Source organism: Ranitomeya imitator, chromosome 7, assembly GCF_032444005.1.
Source record: "Ranitomeya imitator isolate aRanImi1 chromosome 7, aRanImi1.pri, whole genome shotgun sequence".
Taxonomy (NCBI): Eukaryota; Metazoa; Chordata; class Amphibia; order Anura; family Dendrobatidae; genus Ranitomeya; species Ranitomeya imitator.
The window spans coordinates 16,012,933-16,040,360 of NC_091288.1; the positions used below are offsets into that span (position 1 = coordinate 16,012,933).

Sequence of the window (27,428 nt, forward strand, 5' to 3'; positions counted from 1 at the left end):
ATTGCCCCATAGCTCTGCCATATAGTGCTCTGCACCGTTCATTATTGCCCCATAGCTGTGCCATATAGTGCTCTGCACCATTCATATTGCCCCATAGCTCTGCCATATAGTGCTCTGCACCGTTCATATTGCCCCATAGCTGTGCCATATAGTGCTATGCACCATTCATATTGCCCCATAGCTCTACCATATAGTGCTCTGCACCGTTCATATTTCCCCATAGCTGTGCCATATAGTGCTATGCACCATTCATATTGCCCCATAGCTCTACCATATAGTGCTCTGCACCGTTCATATTTCCCCATAGCTGTGCCATATAGTGCTATGCACCATTCATATTGCCCCATAGCTGTGCCATATAGTGCTATGCACCATTCATATTGCCCCATAGCTCTGCCATATAGTGCTCTGCACCGTTCATATTTCCCCATAGCTGTGCCATATAGTGCTATGCACCATTCATATTGCCCCATAGCTGTGCCATATAGTGCTCTGCACCGTTCATATTTCCCCATAGCTGTGCCATATAGTGCTATGCACCATTCATATTGCCCCATAGCTGTGCCATATAGTGCTCTGCACCGTTCATATTTCCCCATAGCTGTGCCATATAGTGCTATGCACCATTCATATTGCCCCATAGCTCTACCATATAGTGCTCTGCACCGTTCATATTTCCCCATAGCTGTGCCATATAGTGCTATGCACCATTCATATTTCCCCATAGCTGTGCCATATAGTGCTATGCACCATTCATATTGCCCCATAGCTCTGCCATATAGTGCTCTGCACCATTCATATTGCCCCATAGCTGTGCCATATAGTGCTCTGCACCGTTCATATTTCCCCATAGCTGTGCCATATAGTGCTATGCACCATTCATATTGCCCCATAGCTGTGCCATATAGTGCTCTGCACCGTTCATATTTCCCCATAGCTGTGCCATATAGTGCTATGCACCATTCATATTGCCCCATAGCTCTACCATATAGTGCTCTGCACCGTTCATATTTCCCCATAGATGCTCCATATAAAGCTCTGCCATTGCTGCTGCTGCAATAAAAAAAAAAAAGCCATACTCACCTCTCTTGCTTGCAGCTCCCGCTCCCGGCGTCTCTCCGCTCTGACTGATCAGGCAGAGGGCGCCGCGCACACTATATGCGTCATCGCGCCCTCTGACCTGCACAGAGCGCAGATAGACGCCGGGAAGATGGAACGGCGCCCGGCGGCTGGAACGCGGACAGGTAAATATGCGATACTTACCTGGTCCCGGCGTCCGGCTCCTTCTCCCGCACAGCTGTCTTCGGTGCCGCAGCTTCTTCCTCTATCAGCGGTCACCGCTCCCTATGGGAGGTGGAGCCGCCTATTCATTTCTCTAATGAGCGGTCCCACGTGACCGCTGAAGAGGGGAAGAGCTGCAGCACAGAAGACCGTGGGACGGCAGGGGGGAGCGCCAGGATTGCTGGAAGCAGGTAAGTATGCCTCAGCGCCCTCACCCGCAGACCCTGCCACCCACCTTGACTCGAGTACAAGCCGAGAGGGGCACTTTCAGCCCAAAAATTTGGGCTGAAAATCGCAGCTTATACTCGAGTATATACGGTAGGATGAGTACAACCCCAAGAACACCATCCCAACCGCGAAGCATGGTGGGGGAAACATTATACTTTGGGGGTGCTTTTCTGCAAAGGGGAGAGAATGACTGCACCGTATTGAAAGGAGGATGGATGGGGTCATGTATCAGGAGATTTTGGCCAAAATCCTCCTTCCCTCAGTAACAGAACTGAAGATGTGTCGTGGCTGGGTCTTCCAGCATGACAATGACCTGAAGCACACAGTCAAGGGAGCTAAGGAGCGGCTCCGTAAGAAGCATTTCAGGGTACTGGAGTGGCCTATCCAGTCTACAGACCTGAACCCAACAGAAAATCTTTGGAGGAGCTGAAACTCAATATTTCCCAGCAACAGCCCCGAAACCTTAAAGATGTGAAGATCTGTATGGAGGAGGGGGCCAATATCCCTGCTGCAGTGTGTGCAAACCTGGCCAAGAACTACAGGAAACGTCTGACCTCTAACAGCAAACAAAGGTGTATGTACCAAATATTCCGTTCTGTTTTTCTATTGTATCAAATACTTATTTCATGCAATAAAATGCAAATTATTATGTAAAAATCATACAATGTGATTTTCTTTCAGGATTCTGTTTTTCATAGGTGAAGTGTCACTATGATAAAAATGACAGACCTCTCCATTCTTTGTAGATGGGAAAACTTGGAATCATCAGTGTATCAAATATTTATTTTCCCCACTGTACATATTTCGCTCTGCAGCGCCCCCATAGGGTAAAATCAGGCAGTACACAGCGCTCATTCTAATCAAATGGTTAGCCTGCAGGACAGGTTTTTCAGCTTTCCACTCTAGCCAAAAGAATGCAAAATTATCCACCGAGGGGCCGGGGCTTAGCAAAGCCACATCCCGGTGCCCGGTTGGGGATGTCCCAGGTTTTCTGACAGTGATACAGTCCCTGGACCCCAGTTTGCTCACAGATAGGCAGGAACTGTTTGTCTGAGGTTCCGGTATAGGAGGACTGACTCAGCTCCGGGGTTTTATATTAGGAAGGCCAGGCCCTTAATGTTTGTACAAAGGCCATAAAGTGTGTGTTATTACAGGAGGGGTGCAGCGCCTCCCCATATACAGTGATGCATCGCTCCTCCGCTCCATTAACAGGTCATTTACTATTTCCTCCTGCATGAACTCTGAAGTGAGGAGCGGCCATTAATTTGTACTGTGTTGTCTGCATCGCTCCTAGGATATGATCATAATTACCCCCCTGCTCCTTCACTAAAAAGATCAGCGTCAGTAAATCCAGCAATTACAGTCATAAAACGGAGGGACCTTCCCATCTGTGTGCAGTGTCACCCCTGAGTCACGTGTGCCGCGTCCTGCACCCCGGGGTCACTAAGCACAAGGCATAGGGGTAAGCCTCCCCGTACGGGACATCATAAAACGGGACAAGTGTTTATAAAGGTCTCTGAACTCCACGACGACTGCACACCTCCGAGCCCCCGTGCACATCTCTCGGTTCCCGTGCACACCTCTGAGCCCCCGTGCCCTGTGGTCTCCAGTATAAAGTAATAGGGTCATCTGGTATTTGCAATATGACGGATCTGGCATTGCTTCATGGTGTCCATTCTAAGCGGACACTGCCTTAATCATGATAATGCTCATAACAAAGCTTATACATGCCGCAGCTGCTGCAGAACTCGGGGGGTTTCCTCACCAGTCACAAAAGCAGCCCAAACGACATGTTGTCTTGAGAACCTCCATTGTGTTATCATCCCACACATACACTATATGGAGAAAAGTATGTGCCCCCTCCACGTTCCTCCTGTAGGAGCTTTTCTGAACTCCTGTTGTACCTCCATAGACATTAATATGGAGTCGGCCCCTCTGCAGATATATTGGCTCGCACTTCTCAGGGAAGGATTTCTACAAGATTTTACCCATTTTTTTTTCAATCTAGTTAATTTCAAAAGTGTTGGGTGGGGCTCATCTCTGGGCTCTGTGCTAACCATAGCATTATCCTCCTCCACCATCTGTACAGGGGGCACAATGCAGTCAGGGGGCAATGTCCTCCTGGAATCACCAAACCCAGACTCCTCCATCAGACGCAGATCTGTCACTGCAGAGAACACGTCTCCTGGTGACATCTTTACACCGCTCCATCCGATGATCGGCATTGTGCTTGGTGATGTACGGCTGCATGCAGCTGCTCGGCCATGAAGCTCACGGCGGGAGGCGCAGTGTTTGCTCTGATGCTATCCTAAAGGGGGTAGGGACTCTGCAGTTAAGGGGTCAACAGAGCGATGGTGACTTTTCTGCAACTGCTCCTCAGCACTCGGCCCCCCGCCCTGTAACGTACTGGAGCAGATGCCAGGATTTCCAGGTGACGGGTGGCAGCTGCCATTAGGTGGTGGCGCTCGGCTTTCAGGACATCACATAAACATCTGCGGCCGTGCCCCACATTATTGGCATGAGAGACCAAAGTAACAGCAATATACACAATGTGTGCGACCAGAAAGGACAAGTACTTACATCAAGGAGGCACTCTCCATCCCAATCCTCATGTTTAATAATGAATGTCCTGCACAGAAGAGATGAAACACGTAACACCTTACACAGCACAATGACAACATGCTCCAGAGGTCAGACACGGATCACTGGCCTGAGATTAGCAGCCTCTGGGGGGACAGGACCGAGGACTCAACACTTGCACAGTCTGGCAGTAACCTGCAGGTATATAAGGCGAGGAGACGTCGTCGATGTACCACCACTTGGAATGAGCCTTGAGTTCATAAGAAAAGACAGCCAGAAATAAAAGCATAATTCCCCAAAAGAGGTTCGGTATGGAGAGACCCCCACAGACCAGAGTCTTGTGATCAGACCACCGCCATATAGAATGGTCCTACAGTGCGACTCCGGTGGTCCGACTGAAGCAGCACTTGCATGAGATCACTCTCTAGGGTATCATATCCTCGTGGTGGCTTGCCCATCAACAATGGGGTGCAGCGCCTCAAGTTGGGTGAGGATTGTGGAGATGTGCGGCCGTTCTAGATGATCAACCACCATCATGGAGGTGAGAAGTGACTGCAATCCTTGGGAGTACCTGGAACGAAAAAGAAAGCAAAGAAAAGACAAATTAAAATAATCCTGTAACAACTTTTATAATTTTTGGCACAACTGGGGTTGAGGATTTTATGTATATTATAGCATCTGGGTCATCATGTGAAATCTGCACAGTACTGCATCTCTTAATGTCCGGTACGTTTCCAATCGACGCCCGCTAAATCATAGGACGCAGGCAAAACTGCAATCTCTGCAGCGGACCTGGGTATTGGCAGCAAAATCTGTTGGCTGTAACGAAATTTTGTTCCTCATCTCACGGGGCCCTGATAATTGGCCAGGTTATTTAGTGCCCTGTGAAAATGGCAAAAGGGGCTGATGACGCAATATCAGCTACTGACCTTAAAGGGGTTGTCCAAGGTTTTTTAAGGACAGCCGATCCTTAAGATAGGTCATCAATATCTGATCGGAGGCGGTACGACGCCTGGCACACCCACCGATAGGCTGTTCCCTAGTGCCGGCTAGAAGTGCTCAGTTGCGGAGCTGCACAGCACAACGTGGCTGTGGCTGGGTACTGCAGATTCGTTATCTATCAAACAGTTGGCAGATGTGCAGTGCCCGGCTGCGGACACCATGCAGGTGACAGAGCTGTGCAGCTCCACAACTGAGAATGTCAGTCCAGCACCGAAAAGAGCTGATCCGTGGGGGGTGTAGGTTATTGAACCCCCAATGATCAGATATTGATGATCTCTCCTAGGGATAGGCCGTCGATGTAAAAGTCCCGAACAACCCCTTTAAAAGGAGCATCAGAAATTAGGTCAAATACTTTTTGCTGCCGACATGCTGTCTATGGCATGTCAACCGCAATCACTAGGTGGTCCGCCCACATGAAATATACAGGGGTGCACTTACTTTTCAATGTGTAATTATTGCACGATAAGTAACATTACCTGTTATTCTCAGGTATCGAGATGCTGTTCTGGACGGCCAGAGCTACGCTGTCTCCCTTCTGGAAAATCATGTCGTAGGGGCCCTCCCCAAACATCATGGAGTACAGCACACAACCTAGAGACTGGACACAAGGGTGATCAAACAATTACAGTCCGTCCCGAGCAAACACAGGACAGAGAGCACACGACTTCCTACCCAGATATCGGTCCGCTCATCAATCACACAGCTACTGCTCACACTGAAGAGCTCCGGGGCCCGGTAGGAAATAGTGCATCGCTGTGCGGCCCAGTCCTAGGAGACAGGGAAGGGGCAAATTACTGGCTGATCCCTCAATGCTCAGTACACTGAACCCCCTGAAGCGATATGTGAGAGCCTAGTAGACTTTCGATGCAGCTCTGTATGTGACCGGAGCATAAAGCAGGAAGTCCGCATCAGTACAAGCAGAGCTGCGTACACAAATTGTGAAGTGTAAAGTGTTCCTTACCTGCACGGCCATGGCTTGCCTGCTTCCATTCACCTCAATACGAGCGTGATTCATTGATCCTAGATCCATGAGAAGAGGCCGATCATCATCCGCTAGTAACACATTTGTGGGTTTCAGGTCTCTAAATAAACCAAAGAAACACAGAAATACAAATATGGGGGGCAGTCCAAAGAATGTGTCATCAATATCAGACTGGGAAGGGCTCGACCCCGGCACCCTGCTTGTTAGCAGCTCCTGAGGTGGCCGGATATACAGTATGTGCCACCTGGTTCTGCAGCTCTGCTCCTATTGAAGTGACTGGGAGCTGCGCTGCAGAACATCCATTACACTGTGTACAGAGCTGTGGTGTTCTGGCTGTGTTCATCCTGTGCATCACCAATGCATTAAAGGGAATCATACAACTGATTGACAGCTTTAATACCGTCAGCTACTGGCGGGAGTAAGATGGAGCCGCAGATTACTAAGCGCACGCACTGCAATGACCACACGACAGTGAAAGGCTGCATCGGATAAAAGGTGAGGGAGGCCATTATAGCGTCCTTTCACATTTATATTTCGTGCTGCAGGTCTCCTGACTTTAATGGTATAAGAATATATTTTCTGAAAACTATTGCAAGACATTTAGTAAGGAACGCCACGGAATTGGGGTCTCTGTCACTACCTTCTGCTGAGAAGACATGAAATACCGTATATACTCGAGTATAAGACGACCCGAGTATAAGCCGACCCCCCTAATTTTGCCACAAAAAACTGGGAAAACTTATTGACTCGAGTATAAGCCTAGGGTGGAAATGCAGCATTTACCGGTGAATTTCAAAAATAAAAATAGATCATTATTTCCCCATAGCTGTGCCATATAGTGCTCTACACCATTCATATTTCCCCATAGCTGTGCCCCATATAGTGCTCTGCACCGTTCACTGTGCCCCATAGCTGTGCCCCATATAGTGCTCTGCACCGTTCACTGTGCCCCATAGCTGTGCCATATACGGTGCTCTGCACCGTTCATTGTGCCCCCTAGCTGTGCCATATACGGTGCTCTGCACCGTTCACTGTGCCCCCTAGCTGTGCCATATACGGTGCTCTGCACCGTTCACTGTGCCCCCTAGCTGTGCCATATACGGTGCTCTGCACCGTTCATTGTGCCCCCTAGCTGTGCCATATACAGTGCTCTGCACCGTTCACTGTGACCCCTAGCTGTGCCTTATACGGTGCTCTGCACCGTTCATTGTGCCCCCTAGCTGTGCCTTATACGGTGCTCTGCACCGTTCATTGTGCCCCCTAGCTGTGCCTTATACGGTGCTCTGCACCGTTCACTGTGCCCCATAGATGCTCCACATTAATCTGTGCTGCCGCTGCTACTGCTGCAATAAAAAAAAAAAAACACATACTCACCTCCCTTGATTGCAGCTCCCGGCGTCTCGTTCCGGCGCCTCCATCTTCCCGGCGTCTCTGCTCTGACTGATCAGGCAGAGGGCGCCGCGCACACTATATGCGTCATCGCGCCCTCTGCCTGATCAGTCAGAGAGCGCAGACGCCGGGAAGATGGAGGCGCCGGCCGGGAAGATGGATCGGCGCCCGGCGGCTGGAACGAGGACAGGTGAATATGCTATACTCACCTAGTCCTGGCGATCCTCGCGCTGTCCCCTCCTGTCTTCGGCGCTGCAGCTTCTTTCTCTATCAGCGGTCACCGGCACCGCTGATTAGAGAAATGAATAAGCGGCTCCGCCCCTATGGGAGGTGGAGCCGCTTATTCATTTCTGTAATGAGCGGTCCCACGTGACCGCTGAAGAGAGGAAGAAGCTGCAGCGCCGAAGCCCGTGGGACGGCAGGGACAGCGCGAGGATCGCTGGGACTAGGTAAGTATGCCTCAGCGCCCTCACCCCCTCACCCGCCGACCCCACCGCTACCGTGACTCGAGTATAAGCCGAGGGGGGCACTTTCAGCCCTAAAATTTGGGCTGAAAATCTCGGCTTATACTCGAGTATATACGGTAATTCTGGCTGCTGCCATCACGAGTGCTCGGTGGGGTCACTACACCGCGGCATCATCTACACTGATGTATGATCAGTATGGAGGAAGCGCCCAAGGGTGAGCGGTTACCAAATTATACCAGGTACCTTGGGTGTACAGGTACAGTTGAAACCAGAAGTTTCCATCCACTATATAAAGAGACACATCTGCAGGTTTTTCTCAATATCTGACATGAAATCAGAATAAACCTTTCCTGTTTTAGGTCAATTATGATTACCATAATTATTAATATTTGCCAAATGCCAGAATAGTGAGAGAGAGAGAGAGACACACAGAGAGAGAGAGAGAATATGTTTGAAGGCATTTTTACTTATTGCAAAGTCAAAAGTTTACATACACTAAGATTAGGCTACTTTCACACTAGCATCGGATTCGGCCCATCGCAGAGCGTCGGGCTGACGTACCGACGCTAGCAGTAAGGCTACGTTCAGATTAGCGTTGCGCGCAGCTGCGTCGGCGACGCAACGCACGACGCACGAAAAAACGCGTGCAAACGCACGCAAAAACGCTGCGTTTTGCGACGCGTGCGTCGTTTTTTGACGAAAATCGGACGCAAGAAAAATGCAACTTGTTGCATTTTCTTGCGTCCGACGCTAGCGTCAAAAACGACGCACGTGTCGGAAAACGCAACAAGAAAAACGCATGCGTCCCCCATGTTAAACATAGGGGCGCATGACGCGTGCGTCGCCGCTGCATTTCCCGACGCAGCGTCGGGAAACGCTAATCTGAACGTAGCCTAAATGCGCCGCACACCGGGGGCAGCGGATGCATTTTTCCAGCGCATTTGCTGCACATTGTGAGGTGCGGGGAGGTGGGGGCGGAGTTCCGGCCGCGCATGCGCGGTCGGAAATGGCAGACCGTCGGCTGCAAAAAACGTTACATGTAGCGTTTTTTGCTCCCGGCGGTCCGCCACAACATGGCGCAACCGTCGCACGATGGTTGCGACGTGTTAATGTGTCGCTAATGTTAGTCTATGGGGCAAAAACGCATCCTGCAGACAACTTTGCAGGATGCGTTTTTTTACATAAACGACGCATTGCGACGTATTGAAAAAAACGCTAGTGTGAAAGTAGCCTTACTCTGCCTTTAATCAAGTCTGCACTGCCCATATGATGATGTCCGGTGTTTGGAAGCTTCTGATAAGCTTTTTGGCAATAACTGAGTTAATTAGAGACACACCTGTGGATGTAATTTAATGCACACCTGAAACAGACTGCTTCTTGTGTGGCATCATGGGAAAGTCTAAAGAAATCAGCCAATACATCAGGAAGAGAATTGTGGACTTGCACAAGTCTGGCTCATCCTTGGGTACAATTTCAAGATACCTGAAGGTGCCTCGTTCATATGTACAAACAGTTATACACAAATACAAACAAGATGCGAATGTCCAGCCGTCATACCGCTCAGGAAGGAGACGGGTTCTGTGTCCCAGAGATGAACGTGCTCTGGTCTGACATGTGCATATCAACCCAAAGACAAAAGGAAAATATCTTGTGAAGAAGATGGTGGAAGCTGGTAAGATTGTGTCAATATCCACAGTGAAACGAGTAAAGTATCGCATGTACTGAAAGGCGCCTGCGCCAGGAAGAAACCATTACTCCAAAAGAAACAATAAAAAGCTAGATTAAGGTTTGCAAATGCACACAGGATCAAAGACCTTAATTTTTGGAGACAAGTCCTGTGGTCTGATGAAACTAAAATTTAACGTTTAGGGCATAATGACCATCATTGCGTTTGGAGAAAAAAAGGAGAAGCCTGAAAGCCTAAGAACACCATCCCCACTGTGAAACATGGTGGTGGCAGCATATGTTGTTGTTCTGCTGCAGGAGGGACTGGTGCACTTCACAAAATAGATGGCATCATGAGAAAAGAAGATTATGTGGAAATACTGAATCAACATCTCAAGACATCAGCCAGGAAGTTAAAGCTTGGTCGGAAATAGGTCTTCCAAATGGGCAATCACCCGAAGCATACTGTCAAAATGGGAACATAGTGGCTTCAGGATAACAAAGTCAATGTTTTGGAGCGGCCACCACAAAGCTCTGATCTCAATCCTATTGAAAATGTATGGGCAAAGATGAAAAGACCGATGCGAGCAAGGCGACCTACAAACCTGGAGCAGTTACACCAGTTTTATCAGAAGGAATGGGCCCAAATTCCCACCAACTATTGTGAGAAGCTTGTGGAAGAAGATCCCAAACGATTGACCCAAGTCATTCAGTGTAAGGATTTTGACTTTGCAGTAAGTAATAAAAATGCCTTAAAACATTCTCTCTCTCTCTCTGATTATTCTGGCATTTGACAAATATTAACAACTATGGTCATAATTGACCTAAAACAGGAAAGGTTTATTCTGATTTAATGTCAAATATTGAGAAAAACCTGCAGATGTGTCTTTTTATATAGCTGATGGAAACTTCTAGTTTCAACTGTATGTCTTTACCTGTGAGCATAGCCCTGGCCATGAATGGTGCACACGTATGTCTTTATCTGTGAGCATAGCCCTGGCCATGAATGGTGCACATGTATGCCTTTACCTACGAGCATAGCCCTGGCCATGAATGGTGCACATGTATGCCTTTACCTACGAGCATAGCCCTGGTCATGAATGGTGCACATGTATGCCTTTACCTACTAGCATAGCCTTGGCCATGAATGGTGCACATGTATGCCTTTACCTACGAGCATAGCCCTGGCCATGAATGGTGCACATGTATGCCTTTACCTACTAGCATAGCCCTGGCCATGAATGGCGCACATGTATGCCTTTACCTATGAGCATAGCCCTGGTCATGAACAGCTTTCAGTCCCAGACAGATCCCATGTAGAATATACAGGATCTTCTCTTCAGACAGGAATGTGTTCTTATCTCGTAGCGCTTCCACCTCATTCCACAATGTCCCCCTCTGAAAAAGAAAAATATGTACAGTAATAATATTTTTTTTATCTCCCTTAAAAACAATATTATGGTAAATACTTAGCCCTGACCAGGTATCACAGTTGCCCCCGTATGCTAGCAGTCCGGCTACATTTTTCTGTGAGTATTACACTCTGTATTATGGATCTGTTTTTCCTATAGTCCATGCTCTGGACTTTTTTTCAAGTGTTTTTACACTGTGTATTGTTCTCTTAATACAAATGTGTTCATTTTTTGGTGATCCCTGGCTATTTGGATATACTTTTTTGTCTTTCGCCAGCACCATGCCACTATGTACACTTTTACAGAACTGGGGTCGTTTAAATGCCTGTTTTCACAAGAATAAACGACGCGAACTAAGTGACCTTCACTAGATAGCTCAGTGCACACCGGCTGCCATAGTTCTTGACGGTGTGCGTCCTGATTACACAGGACCATGTGCTGTCAAGAATGATTTTTTTTGTGCTGCACAACAGACTTCACCCGAGGAACGAGTGTTTCCATCAGATGATCTCCAGCCTGTTTACACGGAAAGATTATTGTGAAAGGAGCGTTTTTATCGATACTCGGTCACAATTACTTTGCAGTGTAAATGCCCCTTTGTGCAGAGTCTTATCCTTCAGCCACATCCAGAGCTGCATTCAGGATTCTGCTGGTTTCCAGTTATCGGTGAGCAGTGCATTGTGGACGTTCACATGACAGATGTCAGTCAAGCTGTTTCCAAAAAGCAACCAAAGTTTTGAAGGCAGCTTTGGATGTGAATGGAGCAAAAACATGAAACAAATCAAAATCAGCTGCAACGCTCCTTACAAGCGCAGGGTTACACCACCACTTACAACTTTTGTGAACTAAGTGTTATAATGTACGGTCATGTGATCGCTGCCAGGTTATTACAAACCACTGTGAAAGCTACACGTGGCTAAACAAACACATAACGCCGCCACTCCCTGCCATGTGAAAACTGCAAACACTAAGCCACGCTGCGGCGTTTACCCTCACGAAGGGGAGGAGAAGCCAGGCCTCCCACTTGGGTCCTTTCTCCATCATGCAGTGCGCCTCCAGCCGCAGAATATTGGGGTGACTGAACAATCGGTGCATCTCCACCTCGTGCATAGCTTCTTTCCGATCTTCCCGGTCATGGCATAAAATACGCTTCAGAGCGTAAAACCGCCCGTCGTTCACCCCTTCAACCAGATCAACGTAGCTGAATCCCCTGAAAAATAAATCAGAAATGGAACTGACACCCTGTGCAGTCGGAAGGGGGTTAAAAAGGACAGGAAACAGAAAAGTGACCGGTTTATTAGCACAAGGCTGCCCCCTAGTGATGTAAAAGGAAAATCACACCACGCTAGGACTCCTAGTTAAGGCAGTCAGAATTCCTGAGAGTTAGGGGCTGGAGAAACGATAAACTTTGCCTTGAGAACACTTTACACTTTGTATGTGTATACCGGCGTGCATATTTAAAGGGGCTGTCCACTCTGGACTCCCCCCCCCCCCATCTCTGGAGGGAAATACTCTGCAAACGCTTGACTGCTGAAGGAAGGGTGAGGCAAAGCAGAACGGTAGTCTTCTATAGTCAAGGCCGAAAGTGTTGGCACCCTTCAAATTGTTTCAGAAAATTAATTATTTGTCCCAGAAAATTATTGCAATTACATGTTTTGTTATACACGTGTTTATTTCCTTTGTGTGCATTGGAATAACACACACACAAAAAGGCAAATTGGACATAATTTCACAAAAAAAAACAAAGATGGGAAGGACAAAATTGTTGGCACCTTTCTAAAATTGTAGGTAGTCAACTTTGTTTCAAGCATATGATGCTCGTTTAGGCTCACTTGTGGCAAGTAACAGGTGTGGGCAATATGAAAATCACACCTGAAACCAGATAAAAAGGGGAGAAGGTGACTCAGTCTTTTCATTGTATGTCTGTGTGCCACGCTAAGCATGGAGAACAGAAAGAGAAGAAAGAATAGAACTGTCTGAGCACCAAAATTGGTGAACAATAACAACAATCTCAAGGTTACAAGTCCATCTCCAGAGATCTCGATATGCCTTTGTCCATGGTGCGCAGCATAATCAAGATGTCTACAACCCATGACGCTGTAGATAATCTCCTTGGACGTGGACAGCAGAGAAAAGTTGATGAAAGGTTGCAGGATAGTCCGGATGGTGGATAAGCCCCAATCAGGGTCCAAAGAAATTCAAGCTGTCCTGCAGGCTCAGTGCAAATCAGCGTCAGCGGAAACTATCCGTTCACATGTGTATGAGATGAAACACTATGGCAGGAGACCCACGAGGAGCCCACTGCTGACACAGAGACATAAGAAAAGCTAGACTGCAGTTTGCCAAAATGTACGTTAATAAGCCAAAATCCTTCTGGGAAAGAGTCTTGAAACCAAGATAGAGCTTTTTGGTAAAGCACATCATTCTACTGATTACCAAAAACACAATGAGTCCGGATCTAAATCCCATTGAACAATTGTGGAGAGATCTTAAAATTGGTGTTGGGAGAAGACGCCTTCAAATATGACAGATCTGGAGCAGTCAGCAAAAGATGAGTCGTCCAAAAATCCAGCTGAGAGGTGTAAGAAGCTCGATGATGGTTATACGAAGTGATTGATCGCAGTTATTTATTCCACAGGCTGTACAATCAAATATTAGGTTGAGGGTTTCAACAATTTTGTCCTGCCCATTTTGGCGATTTGTGTGAAATTAAGTCAGGTTTTCCTTTTTTTCTCGGTTTTTCTTTTGAGTTGCTCAAATATAAAACATGTGTATAACAAAACACGTTTAACTGCAATAATTTTCTGGGAGAAATACTTTATCTTCTGGAACAATTTCAAGGGTGCCAACACTTTTGGCCATGACTATGATGTAAGGGGTCTCCACTTCTGTTCACATCTTAATAATCAATGGACTCCCAAAATGACATCATAGGAAAATGGGACAGTTTTTTTATTTGAAGGGTTATTTCCACCTTCATAGACGGACACTATCGGACAGTGCTTGTAAATATAAGCAATTTTACAATTTACTGCTTATTAAAATGTTCATCCGTTCTTGAGATAATAAGACTATCATTTGTTTATGGCTCGTTGCCTCGAAAACCGACCACCGCTGCACGACAGCAGACTATCCGCAGCGCAGTGCTCACAAACTCTTTTCTTTGGAAGCGGCTGTTACCTCCTAACCCCGGCCAGCTTTAGTGCAGCACTTACAAGCTAGACTAAAGCGGTGGTCAGTTTCCAAGGCAACTTGCTGTAAACAAAAGAAAAAAAAAAGTTTTCGAATTTTAAAAACGGCTGCAAATTGAAACAAGCTCGTTTTCAAAGCTCTATCAGACAATATCCATCTATGAAGATGGGAAAAACCCTTAAAAGGAAGATCTACCGTCATAAAACGTGACAGTAGATGAAGTTAATAGACGTTTCTCGGACATATGTCATTAGCGCATCAGATGATGATTTCCCTTAGCATTGCAGGGGCGACGGTGTTACTTTGTTTTACCCGAGTGAGAGCCAAATCTCGTGAGATTCTCTTCTCTGGGAGATAAAAACTGTGAGAGCCGATTATTATCCACAGCATGTGAAAGGTGTCTGAAGCTGAACCGTGTGCTCAGATCTGGCAGGATTCGGTCTCTTTTGCCATGTTGTCCAGATAATATAATGTCACAATCAAATAACATAAATGTCCCCCAAAAAAATCACAAATGTGAAGAATTCACTAATCCACCCCAATGGGTAGTGATACAGCTAAAGGCAAATCTGGAGAAGCTTTTCCTTCACCGCTTCCACCAGAAACCTGACCTTTACTTCTCATGGAATTATTGATATTTATCAGTCCTGTAAGAAGATGTTCTTGTGTACTATGCAGCTCAGATTAATGAGGACAAAGCTGCTTCTAAAGGCTTTATTGGCAAAAGGGCACATATATTGCATGTGAAGGATTCAGTAATCAGCAGCCTGCAAAGGGTTAATCTGGGTCTGTTACTACATATTGTATACAGGCAGAAACACAAGGCTGTGACAGGATTTATCTAACTTGTTGTTTCTAGATGTCTCCTCGTTCTGCTGCACCATAATATATATTGGAATCCATCTTACATTGTTTCTTCACAACATTCGGCATAAAGTAACAGAGAGCAAAGACAGCAGCACAGGACAGTGGAGAGCCCCAATATCAGCCTCCTATACCTAAAGGGTCTGGGCTATTTCCACTAAATTCCACAGGATTTTCTTTTAAATTCCCTAAATAAAAAATAAATCTACATACACACCGTACTGATGAAAAGTTTGGACACACCTGTTTATGCAATAATTTTCCTTCTTCTTATTTGAATGTGCTCATTGTAGATTCAGACAGAAGACAGAAAAACCAGGAAGGAGCACATATGGAAGCATGAGCGAAACAACTAAAGAAATATGTGCGAAACAAATCAGCATGTCTAATACCAGGGCTGTGGAGTCGGTAAGCCAAATCTCTGACTCCTCAATTTCCATGACACCGACCCCACGACTCTGACTCCACAGCCCTGTCTAATACCTTAGATTCCTCACAGTATCCAAGTTTTACTCTGGTCACGGCTTTCCACCCCTTGGCATTCTCTGTCCAGAAGCTTCATCAAGTGTCTCCTCGAATGGATTCCAATTAACAGGTCGCCGTGTCAAGAGATCATTTCTGGAAACACCGGCCTTCAGAAAGTTTTTATGACCATAGGTTGTGCTTTGCAGAAGCAGTTCTGGTACACAGTACATACAGTGCTGAGCTCTAGTCCACAATTGTGCCAGAATATGGCAAAAAAAAAAACTCAGCTACGTAAAGAGAAACAACAGCCTTGGTTAGTCAATCCAAAAAACTCCTTCAAGTGCAGTTGTGAAAACCATCAATTGCTATGATGCACCTGGCTTTAATGAGGGATGAACCAAGAAAGGAAGACTAAGAATTACCTCTGCTGCAGAGGATATGTTCATCAGAGTTGCCAGCCTCAGAAACCACATATTGACAGAACCTAGATAACAGTCCTTATAAATGATGCGCAGACATCAAATATCAGACTCATCTTAATATCAACTGCCCAGAGGAGACTGTGAAAGTGGCCTTTATGGTCAAATTGCTTCAAAGAAGCCACTAATGAGGACGGACTGCAAACAAGAAAATGAGACTTGTTTGGGCAGAGCATCACAAGGACTCATCATTAGATCGGTGACAATCTCTACTGTGGACTGAGAAGTAAAAATCTGAGATTCTGGGTACTAATCTCCATATGTGTGTGAAATGCAGAAAAAGTGAAGCATGGAGGAAAAAAAATTAATCATGGAGGGAGATGAGGAGTGAGGCTTTACTGGTGACACTGGTGGTGATTTACTCCAAATTCAAGGCACTTTTTCCAGTATGGCGACCACAGTGTTCTGCGGTGACTGACAGTTCATCAGATTTGCACTTAGTAGAATGATCGTTTGTCTACAGGACAGAGACCCAAAACACCTCCAAGTAATGTAAGAGCTACGTTATCGGACACGGTCTCCACATCCCAATCACCTAACATTAACCCACTGCATATGGTTTGGGATGAGTTGGAAACAGAGTGAAGGCAACGCAGAAACAAGGCTGTGAGGAATCTAAGAAACAAAATGTTCTGTTCTGGTGTGATTCACATATTATCTTATTCTCTTATTCCATATTTGCTCCTTCCTGGTTTTGCTGCCTTCAGTCTGAATCTACAATGTGCACATTCCAATAAGAACAAGGAAAACCAAATGGTGTATATGTATACAAGATCTGAGAAAAGGTTTTATAATTAAGGTTTCTTTTTTTACTTCATGAAGTCTTGCAGGAGGTGATAAGTCCTTTTTGCGTATTTCTGTCTATAAAGCATTTTTATCATAGGGAATGCTTACAATTTTGGAGTCTGTTTTTTACATTTTCTATGTAAATACTTCACATAGAGAGCTGCAAAATGAGTTATCAGGGATCTGTCAGCGAGCTCGTTCGGATGGCAGGGTCTGTAAGGCTTATTGCTTCTCCCCTGGTCATCTCATAAGCTGATTTATTCATCTTTGATTTGTTTGTAAACCAACTTAGAAGATGAATAGGAAGAGAAGAGCTGGAGTCCTAGGTTCAAATCCCACCAAGGAAGGTGTATATTCTCCCAGTGTTTTTGTGGGTTTCCTCCGGGTTCTCCAGTTTTCTCCTACGCTCAGAAGACATACGAATAGGGAATTTATATTGTAAGCCCCAATGGGGACAGCGATGATGATGTCTGTAAAGCGCTATGGCATATGATGGCGCTATATAAGCAAAGCATAACTAAATAAACTTTACTGACCTGACTAATTATTTAATTTACTCACTTACATAGTGGCATTAATGCCACAGTGCTTTACAGACATCATCATCACTGTCCCATTGGAGCTCACAATCTACATTCCCTATCATTATGTCTTTGGAATGTGTGAGGAAACCTGAGAACCCAGAGGAAACCCAGGCAAACACAGGGAGAACATACAAACTACTTGCAGATGTTGTCCTTGATGGGATTTGAACCAAGGATTCAGGGCTGCAAAGCAACAGTGCTACCCACTGAGCCACCATGCTGCTATATATATATTAGAACAGTGCTAACCACTGAGCCAAAAGTGCTGCCCTATATAAAGTACAGTGTTAACCACCGAACCTCTGTGCTGCCCATCACTGATAACTGCTCTGTATGTACAGTGATACATAGAGGATGTATAAGGCCATGTGCCCACAATCAGGATATAGCAGCGTATTTTCGCTGCATCTGATCACGCAGGTAAATCCGCATGTGATCATTGAACCATGCGGAATTACCGCATGTAATTAATGGCTATGGGTGAGACTATTGTCTCCGCTACGGCTTGTAAACCCTCACCACATGCGAGTTTACATAGCGTCAAATAGAAGCACAGCGGGCATGAGATTTAATAGAAATCCCTTCCACTGTGCTTGTGACCTAGAACGCAGCGGTTTGGACGCAGCGCAGGTGAGCGCCATCCAGTCCGCTGCTATTCCAGATCGTGGGCACAAACCATTCAATAATTTTAATAAAAACCTATTGCAAAAATGTTTCTCCTCCAAAAATATCTGGATCTTAATAAATAGAAAAAGCCATCTCCTTTAATGCAGACACGGCCGGAGACATTACTTACCCCTCCCCCAGCTTCTGGATAAAGAGGTATCGCTTATTTTCAACAGTTATCACCCCGCGAGAGCAGATACAGAGAGTGGACCCCATCGTGGCTCACACATGCTGCACCCACCGCAGAGGAGGAGATGTTGGGGGTTATAATGCACAGAGATGGGACGCCCGTCCTGCCGGAAACACGTGAGATGGAAACACACAATTAACAGAACAGTAAACAGAAAAACACAACAAAAATACCAATATTCTTATTTTTCTTTAAATTTCTTCCTATCCCCCAGAATATATGATTTTGGTACAACATGATATATATATATATATATATATTATACGTAAGGCGATGCTGTCGGCAGCAGAAAAAAAGCTACAGCTCTTTGACAGCAAAGACGAAAAGATGAAAAAAAACGTCTGCGGCGCAAAAACCATCTCTGTCCTGTCGGGTTCACAGACCGGACCGTGCAGGGTTAAAATAATTAAAAAAATAATAACCATGAAATTAGAAAAAGTGTGAAATTTGCAGTTTTTCCCATTTTTTTGCACTGGGGGTCACATGACTACGATCACCCTAAAACCAGTCAGCTATTCTGCCCCCGCACACTACACACTGAGGAGACGCAGGAAACCCCCGGGGCCCCGCCGCTGCATGTGTACACACCGCTAGGACGGCGGCTCCTCTCCCCGGCCGGCGCAGCCCGGTGATGCCAACACAGCAGCTCCTCGCTCAGCCCGGAACCATAGCTGGAAACAATCAGCTGGAGGCGCCGGGTGATGACGTCATGGAAACGCGCCTGCGTCCAGGGAAGGTCATGTGACACGGGCGTTGCTAGGCTACCCAAGCCTAGTTTCCTGATTGGAGACTGTGGCCGCAGGGTTTAGCGTTACACTGGGATGTCTGTGTGACGTCACGGGATGGGCCTATTATCCATAAAAAACGGGAGGGAGGGAGTGGTATCAATAAGAGGAGCAGCGGTGAAAAACAACCAATCGGTTTGTCGCTTTCAGTTTTCAATAGGATTTTGAAAACAAACAAAAAAATGAAAGTTGTAATCTGATTGGCTGAGCTATTATAAGCTGCAATCTGGTTGGTTTGGAAATAGCTGCTATCTGATTGGCCAAATAAGCTACTGCCTGGTTGGTTAGGCAAATGAAAGCTGCAGTCTGATTGGTTGGAGGAATAAAAGCTGCAAATGTAATAATAATATATTTTTATTATTATTTATTTATAATATATTTATTTTTATAGTGCCAACGTATTCCGCAGCGCGTTACAGGAATAAATAAATACAATAAAGACATTACAGAATAAGCATAACTCAGATACCAAAAGCAGTGAGGGCCGGGCTGCTGGCAAGCTACAGTCTAACGCTGTATGAGCCGGTCACCAGCCAGTGTGTGTACAGTACAGACACAGAGGGAGAATCCCTGCATGGAAGGTGAGAACAGATGATACCAGGGTCCTGGTTTTGAAGGACATTTTGTATGGGTGAAATGATAAGTGAGATGAGGCGGTAGGCCAGTCTGAACAAATGCGTTTTTATGCCAAGCTTAAAACTGTGGGGATTGGGGATTAATCAAATAGTTCTGGATAGTGCATTCCAGAGAATTGGCGCAGCGTGAGAGAAGTCTTGGAGACGGGAGTGGGAGGTTCTGATTATTGAGGATGCTAACCTGAGGTCATTAGCAGAACAGAGAGCACAGGTAGGGTGGTAGGCTGAGACCAGAGAGGAGATGTAGGGTGGTGCTGAGCCATGGAGCGCTTTGTAGGTGAGAGTGATATATTGTTTTCTGCATCGGGTGAGTAACCAATGCAACGACTGGCACAGGGTGGAGGCATCGGTGTAACGGTTGGTGAGGAATATGATCCTGGCTGCTGCATTCAGGACAGATTGGAGCGGGGAGAGTTTAGTAAGAGGGAGGCCGGTTAGTAGAGAGTTACAATAGTCCAGACGAGAATGAATAAGAGCATTCACAGAGTCAAAGGTAAGAAAAGGTCTAACCCTAGAGATATTTTTGAGGTGTAGGTGACAAGAGTGGACAGTGATCGGATGTGGGGGGTGAATGAAAGATCTGAATGAAGGATGACCCCAAGGCAGCAGACGTGTTGCTGGGGAGTAATGGTGGAACCGCACACGGAGATGGCAATGTCAGGCAAAGGTAGGTTAGTAGAGGGTGGAAACAAGGAGGTCAGTTTTTGACAGATCCAGTTTTAGATAAATGGAGGACATTATGTTAGAGACGGCGGACAGACAATCCCTGCTGTTTTGTAGTAATGCATGGTTAAAGGGACTCTGTCACCTGAATTTGGCGGGACTGGTTTTGGGTCATATGGGCGGAGTTTTTGGGTGTTTGATTCACCCTTTCCTTACCCGCTGGCTGCATGCTGGCTGCAATATTGGATTGAAGTTCATTCTCTGTCCTCCATAGTACACGCCTGCGCAAAGCAATCTTGCCTTGCGCAGGCGTGTACTATGCATGACTGAGAATGAACTTCAATCCAATATTGCAGCCAGCATGCAGCCAGCGGGTAAGGAAAGGGTGAATCAAACACCCAAAAACTCCGCCCATATGACCCAAAACCAGTCCCGCCAAATTCAGGTGACAGGTTCCCTTTAATGTCAGGAGACGATGTGTATAATTGGGTGTCATCAGTATAGAGATGGCACTGAAAACCAAATCTACTGATTGTTTGCCCAATAGGGGCAGAATACAAGGAGAACTGGAGGGGGCCTAGGACTGAACCCTGAGGAACCCCAACAGCAAGAGGAGGGGACCCAGGACTGAACCTTGAGGAACCCCGGCAGTAAGGGGAAGGGAGGAGGAAGAGGAGCCAGCAAAAGATACAGTGTAGGAGCGGTCAGAGAGGGGTAGGAGGAGAACCAGGAGAGAACGGTGTCCTTGAGGCCGATAGAGCGGAGCATAGTGAGGAGGAGCTGTTTGATTAGGGATGCATTAGCTCTCTTTTTTGGTGGCCTATCTGCAGTTAGGGCCCAGTTCGCACTGTGTGTGGCTTCTGTTCATTTATAATGGACAAATCACAGTTCTACATAGAATTAACTCCGACACCAAAAGCTCCTGTGGAATAAATTCCGAGACCCAATCAGACTTCAGTAAGAAGAGTTTGGGGATCTCTGCTCTGTACCACTGAGACCACAGCAGACATGTAAATCAGCACCCCATGGACACCTCCGGCAGTGCTCAGCCGTGAGTACAGACCCCCTTACCCCAAATTATTCAAACCCCTGTATGAATTCAGACCCCCGACACGACCTCGACACCAGACCCCGGACACAACAGTTCAGACCCACAACCCTAAATTATATTACATTCAGACCGAAAACCTGACTTTCATCTCTAGATCCCAGATCCGAAAATTCCTTCAGACCTAACATTTAATTCATATTTGTAAAATTAATTCAGACCCGAGTTCTGACTTGTACACAGGACCCCCAAATTAACCCCTTCATAACCTATTACGTACACTCGTACAGTTTCATCATGGAATGATAAGGAAAGTATGAAGCCGGATCAGGAGCAGAATCTGCTTCATACCGAAGAAGCTGCAGTGGCCAAAGCTTGCTGTGATTGTCACAGTTTAACCATTTAAATGCTGTCAACAATATTTGACAGCGCCATTTAAATGACGTACCTGTCTGCATACTGTCAGATTTACTGATCCAATTTACCTGTTTGCATACTCAGCTCTGCTGCTCCAAGGTGCCGTTCCACATACCCAGCTCTGCTGTTGGCATAATCAGGTCTGCTGTTCCAAGTTACCTTCCCTCATACTCAATTCTGCTGTTCCAAGTTACATGCCCACATACTCCGCTCTGCTGCTCCAGGTTGCCTGTGCGCAAACTCAGCTCTGCTGTTCCAAGTTGCCTGTCTCCATACATGACTCTGCTGATCTAAGTTGCCTGTCTCCATGCTCAGCTCTGCAAGTTTATTGGGAAAATGTTGATGTGGATAAAATTGTTCTAAGGCTGATACATGCAGTCTTTAGGACCCAGCGGACTCTGGCAGCAATGATACATCCAGTCTTTAGGACCCAGCGGACTCTGGCAGCAATGATACATCCAGTCTTTAGGACCCAGCAGACTCTGGCAGCAATAATACATCCAGTCTTTAGGATCCAGCGAACTCTGGCAGCAATGATATATCCAGTCTTTAGGATCCAGCGGACTCTGGCAGCAATAATACATCCAGTCTTTAGGATCCAGCAGACTCTGGCAGCAATGATACATCTAGTCTTTAGGACCCAGCAGACTCTGGCAGCAATGATACATCCAGTCTTTAAGACCAGCGGACTCTGGCAGCAATGATACATCCAGTCTTTAGGACCCAGCGGACTCTGGCAGCAATAATACATCCAGTCTTTAGGACTCAGCGGACTCTGGCAGCAATAATACATCCAGTCTTTAGGAACCAGCGGACTCTGGCAGCAATGATACATCCAGTCTTTAGGACCCAGCGGACTCTGGCAGCAATAATACATCCAGTCTTTAGGACCCAGCTGACTCTGGCAGCAATAATACATCCAGTCTTTAGGACCCAGCGGACTCTGGCAGCAATAATACATCCAGTCTTTAGGACCCAGCAGACTCTGGCAGCAATGATACATCCAGTCTTTAGGACCCAGCGAACTCTGGTAGCAATGATACATCCAGTCTTTAGGACCCAGCGGACTCTGGCAGCAATAATACATCCAGTCTTTAGGACCCAGCGGACTCTGGCAGCAATAATACATCCAGTCTTTAGGACCCAGCGGACTCTGGCAGCAATGATACATCCAGTCTTTAGGACCCAGCAGACTCTGGCAGCAATAATACATCCAGTCTTTAGGACCCAGCGGACTCTGGCAGCAATAATACATCCAGTCTTTAGGACCCAGCGGACTCTGGCAGCAATGATACATCCAGTCTTTAGGACCCAGCAGACTCTGGCAGCAATAATACATCCAGTCTTTAGGACCCAGCGGACTCTGGCAGCAATAATACATCCAGTCTTTAGGACCCAGCGGACTCTGGCAGCAATAATACATCCAGTCTTTAGGACCCAGCAGACTCTGGCAGCAATAATACATCCAGTCTTTAGGATCCAGCGAACTCTGGCAGCAATGATATATCCAGTCTTTAGGATCCAGCGGACTCTGGCAGCAATAATACATCCAGTCTTTAGGATCCAGCAGACTCTGGCAGCAATGATACATCTAGTCTTTAGGACCCAGCAGACTCTGGCAGCAATGATACATCCAGTCTTTAAGACCAGCGGACTCTGGCAGCAATGATACATCCAGTCTTTAGGACCCAGCGGACTCTGGTAGCAATGATACATCCAGTCTTTAGGACCCAGCGGACTCTGGTAGCAATAATACATCCAGTCTTTAGGACTCAGCGGACTCTGGCAGCAATGATACATCCAGTCTTTAGGACCCAGCGGACTCTGGCAGCAATAATACATCCAGTCTTTAGGACTCAGCGGACTCTGGCAGCAATAATACATCCAGTCTTTAGGAACCAGCGGACTCTGGCAGCAATGATACATCCAGTCTTTAGGACCCAGCGGACTCTGGCAGCAATAATACATCCAGTCTTTAGGACCCAGCTGACTCTGGCAGCAATAATACATCCAGTCTTTAGGACCCAGCGGACTCTGGCAGCAATAATACATCCAGTCTTTAGGACCCAGCATACTCTGGCAGCAATGATACATCCAGTCTTTAGGACCCAGCGAACTCTGGTAGCAATGATACATCCAGTCTTTAGGACCCAGCGGACTCTGGCAGCAATAATACATCCAGTCTTTAGGACCCAGCGGACTCTGGCAGCAATAATACATCCAGTCTTTAGGACCCAGCGGACTCTGGCAGCAATGATACATCCAGTCTTTAGGACCCAGCAGACTCTGGCAGCAATAATACATCCAGTCTTTAGGATCCAGCGAACTCTGGCAGCAATGATATATCCAGTCTTTAGGATCCAGCGGACTCTGGCAGCAATAATACATCCAGTCTTTAGGATCCAGCAGACTCTGGCAGCAATGATACATCTAGTCTTTAGGACCCAGCAGACTCTGGCAGCAATGATACATCCAGTCTTTAAGACCAGCGGACTCTGGCAGCAATGATACATCCAGTCTTTAGGACCCAGCGGACTCTGGTAGCAATGATACATCCAGTCTTTAGGACCCAGCGGACTCTGGTAGCAATAATACATCCAGTCTTTAGGACTCAGCGGACTCTGGCAGCAATGATACATCCAGTCTTTAGGACCCAGCGGACTCTGGCAGCAATAATACATCCAGTCTTTAGGACTCAGCGGACTCTGGCAGCAATAATACATCCAGTCTTTAGGAACCAGCGGACTCTGGCAGCAATGATACATCCAGTCTTTAGGACCCAGCGGACTCTGGCAGCAATAATACATCCAGTCTTTAGGACCCAGCTGACTCTGGCAGCAATAATACATCCAGTCTTTAGGACCCAGCGGACTCTGGCAGCAATAATACATCCAGTCTTTAGGACCCAGCAGACTCTGGCAGCAATGATACATCCAGTCTTTAGGACCCATCGAACTCTGGTAGCAATGGTACATCCAGTCTTTAGGACCCAGCGGACTCTGGCAGCAATAATACATCCAGTCTTTAGGACCCAGCGGACTCTGGCAGCAATAATACATCCAGTCTTTAGGACCCAGCGGACTCTGGCAGCAATGATACATCCAGTCTTTAGGACCCAGCAGACTCTGGCAGCAATAATACATCCAGTCTTTAGGACCCAGCGGACTCTGGCAGCAATAATACATCCAGTCTTTAGGACCCAGCGGACTCTGGCAGCAATGATACATCCAGTCTTTAGGACCCAGCAGACTCTGGCAGCAATAATACATCCAGTCTTTAGGACCCAGCGGACTCTGGCAGCAATAATACATCCAGTCTTTAGGACCCAGCGGACTCTGGCAGCAATAATACATCCAGTCTTTAGGACCCAGCAGACTCTGGCAGCAATAATACATCCAGTCTTTAGGATCCAGCGAACTCTGGCAGCAATGATATATCCAGTCTTTAGGATCCAGCGGACTCTGGCAGCAATAATACATCCAGTCTTTAGGATCCAGCAGACTCTGGCAGCAATGATACATCTAGTCTTTAGGACCCAGCAGACTCTGGCAGCAATGATACATCCAGTCTTTAAGACCAGCGGACTCTGGCAGCAATGATACATCCAGTCTTTAGGACCCAGCGGACTCTGGTAGCAATGATACATCCAGTCTTTAGGACCCAGCGGACTCTGGTAGCAATAATACATCCAGTCTTTAGGACTCAGCGGACTCTGGCAGCAATGATACATCCAGTCTTTAGGACCCAGCGGACTCTGGCAGCAATAATACATCCAGTCTTTAGGACTCAGCGGACTCTGGCAGCAATAATACATCCAGTCTTTAGGAACCAGCGGACTCTGGCAGCAATGATACATCCAGTCTTTAGGACCCAGCGGACTCTGGCAGCAATAATACATCCAGTCTTTAGGACCCAGCTGACTCTGGCAGCAATAATACATCCAGTCTTTAGGACCCAGCGGACTCTGGCAGCAATAATACATCCAGTCTTTAGGACCCAGCAGACTCTGGCAGCAATGATACATCCAGTCTTTAGGACCCAGCGAACTCTGGTAGCAATGATACATCCAGTCTTTAGGACCCAGCGGACTCTGGCAGCAATAATACATCCAGTCTTTAGGACCCAGCGGACTCTGGCAGCAATAATACATCCAGTCTTTAGGACCCAGCGGACTCTGGCAGCAATGATACATCCAGTCTTTAGGACCCAGCAGACTCTGGCAGCAATAATACATCCAGTCTTTAGGATCCAGCGAACTCTGGCAGCAATGATATATCCAGTCTTTAGGATCCAGCGGACTCTGGCAGCAATAATACATCCAGTCTTTAGGATCCAGCAGACTCTGGCAGCAATGATACATCTAGTCTTTAGGACCCAGCAGACTCTGGCAGCAATGATACATCCAGTCTTTAAGACCAGCGGACTCTGGCAGCAATGATACATCCAGTCTTTAGGACCCAGCGGACTCTGGTAGCAATGATACATCCAGTCTTTAGGACCCAGCGGACTCTGGTAGCAATAATACATCCAGTCTTTAGGACTCAGCGGACTCTGGCAGCAATGATACATCCAGTCTTTAGGACCCAGCGGACTCTGGCAGCAATAATACATCCAGTCTTTAGGACTCAGCGGACTCTGGCAGCAATAATACATCCAGTCTTTAGGAACCAGCGGACTCTGGCAGCAATGATACATCCAGTCTTTAGGACCCAGCGGACTCTGGCAGCAATAATACATCCAGTCTTTAGGACCCAGCTGACTCTGGCAGCAATAATACATCCAGTCTTTAGGACCCAGCGGACTCTGGCAGCAATAATACATCCAGTCTTTAGGACCCAGCAGACTCTGGCAGCAATGATACATCCAGTCTTTAGGACCCAGCGAACTCTGGTAGCAATGATACATCCAGTCTTTAGGACCCAGCGGACTCTGGCAGCAATAATACATCCAGTCTTTAGGACCCAGCGGACTCTGGCAGCAATAATACATCCAGTCTTTAGGACCCAGCGGACTCTGGCAGCAATGATACATCCAGTCTTTAGGACCCAGCAGACTCTGGCAGCAATAATACATCCAGTCTTTAGGACCCAGCGGACTCTGGCAGCAATAATACATCCAGTCTTTAGGACCCAGCGGACTCTGGCAGCAATGATACATCCAGTCTTTAGGACCCAGCAGACTCTGGCAGCAATAATACATCCAGTCTTTAGGACCCAGCGGACTCTGGCAGCAATAATACATCCAGTCTTTAGGACCCAGCGGACTCTGGCAGCAATAATACATCCAGTCTTTAGGACCCAGCGGACTCTGGCAGCAATGATACATCCAGTCTTTAGGACCCAGCAGACTCTGGCAGCAATGATACATCCAGTCTTTAGGACCCAGCAGACTCCGGCAGCAATAATACATCCAGTCTTTAGGACTCAGCAGATTCTGGCAGCAATAATACCTCCAGTCTTTAGGACCCAGCAGACTCTGGCAGCAATAATACATCCAGTCTTTAGGACCCAGCGAACTCTGGTAGCAATGATACATCCAGTCTTTAGGACCCAGCGGACTCTGGCAGCAATAATACATCCAGTCTTTAGGACCCAGCGGACTCTGGCAGCAATGATACATCCAGTCTTTAGGACCCAGCGGACTCTGGC

At 46.8% G+C, this 27,428-nt stretch overlaps 1 protein-coding gene across 1 annotated transcript; it reads right to left on the reverse strand.

Moving 5' to 3' along the window:
- Positions 1–4,104: 4,104 nt before the first annotated feature.
- Positions 4,105–18,956, reverse strand: STK16 (serine/threonine kinase 16). The gene is made up of 8 exons (XM_069732801.1): positions 18,821–18,956; positions 18,173–18,335; positions 11,997–12,216; positions 10,859–10,992; positions 6,053–6,173; positions 5,764–5,859; positions 5,568–5,689; positions 4,105–4,660 (listed from the first exon to the last, which is right to left on the reverse strand). The coding sequence occupies exons 2-8, from the start codon at positions 18,256–18,258 to the stop codon at positions 4,522–4,524; spliced, it is 918 nt and encodes a 305-aa protein (XP_069588902.1). The 5' UTR covers positions 18,259–18,335; positions 18,821–18,956; the 3' UTR covers positions 4,105–4,521.
- Positions 18,957–27,428: the final 8,472 nt, after the last annotated feature.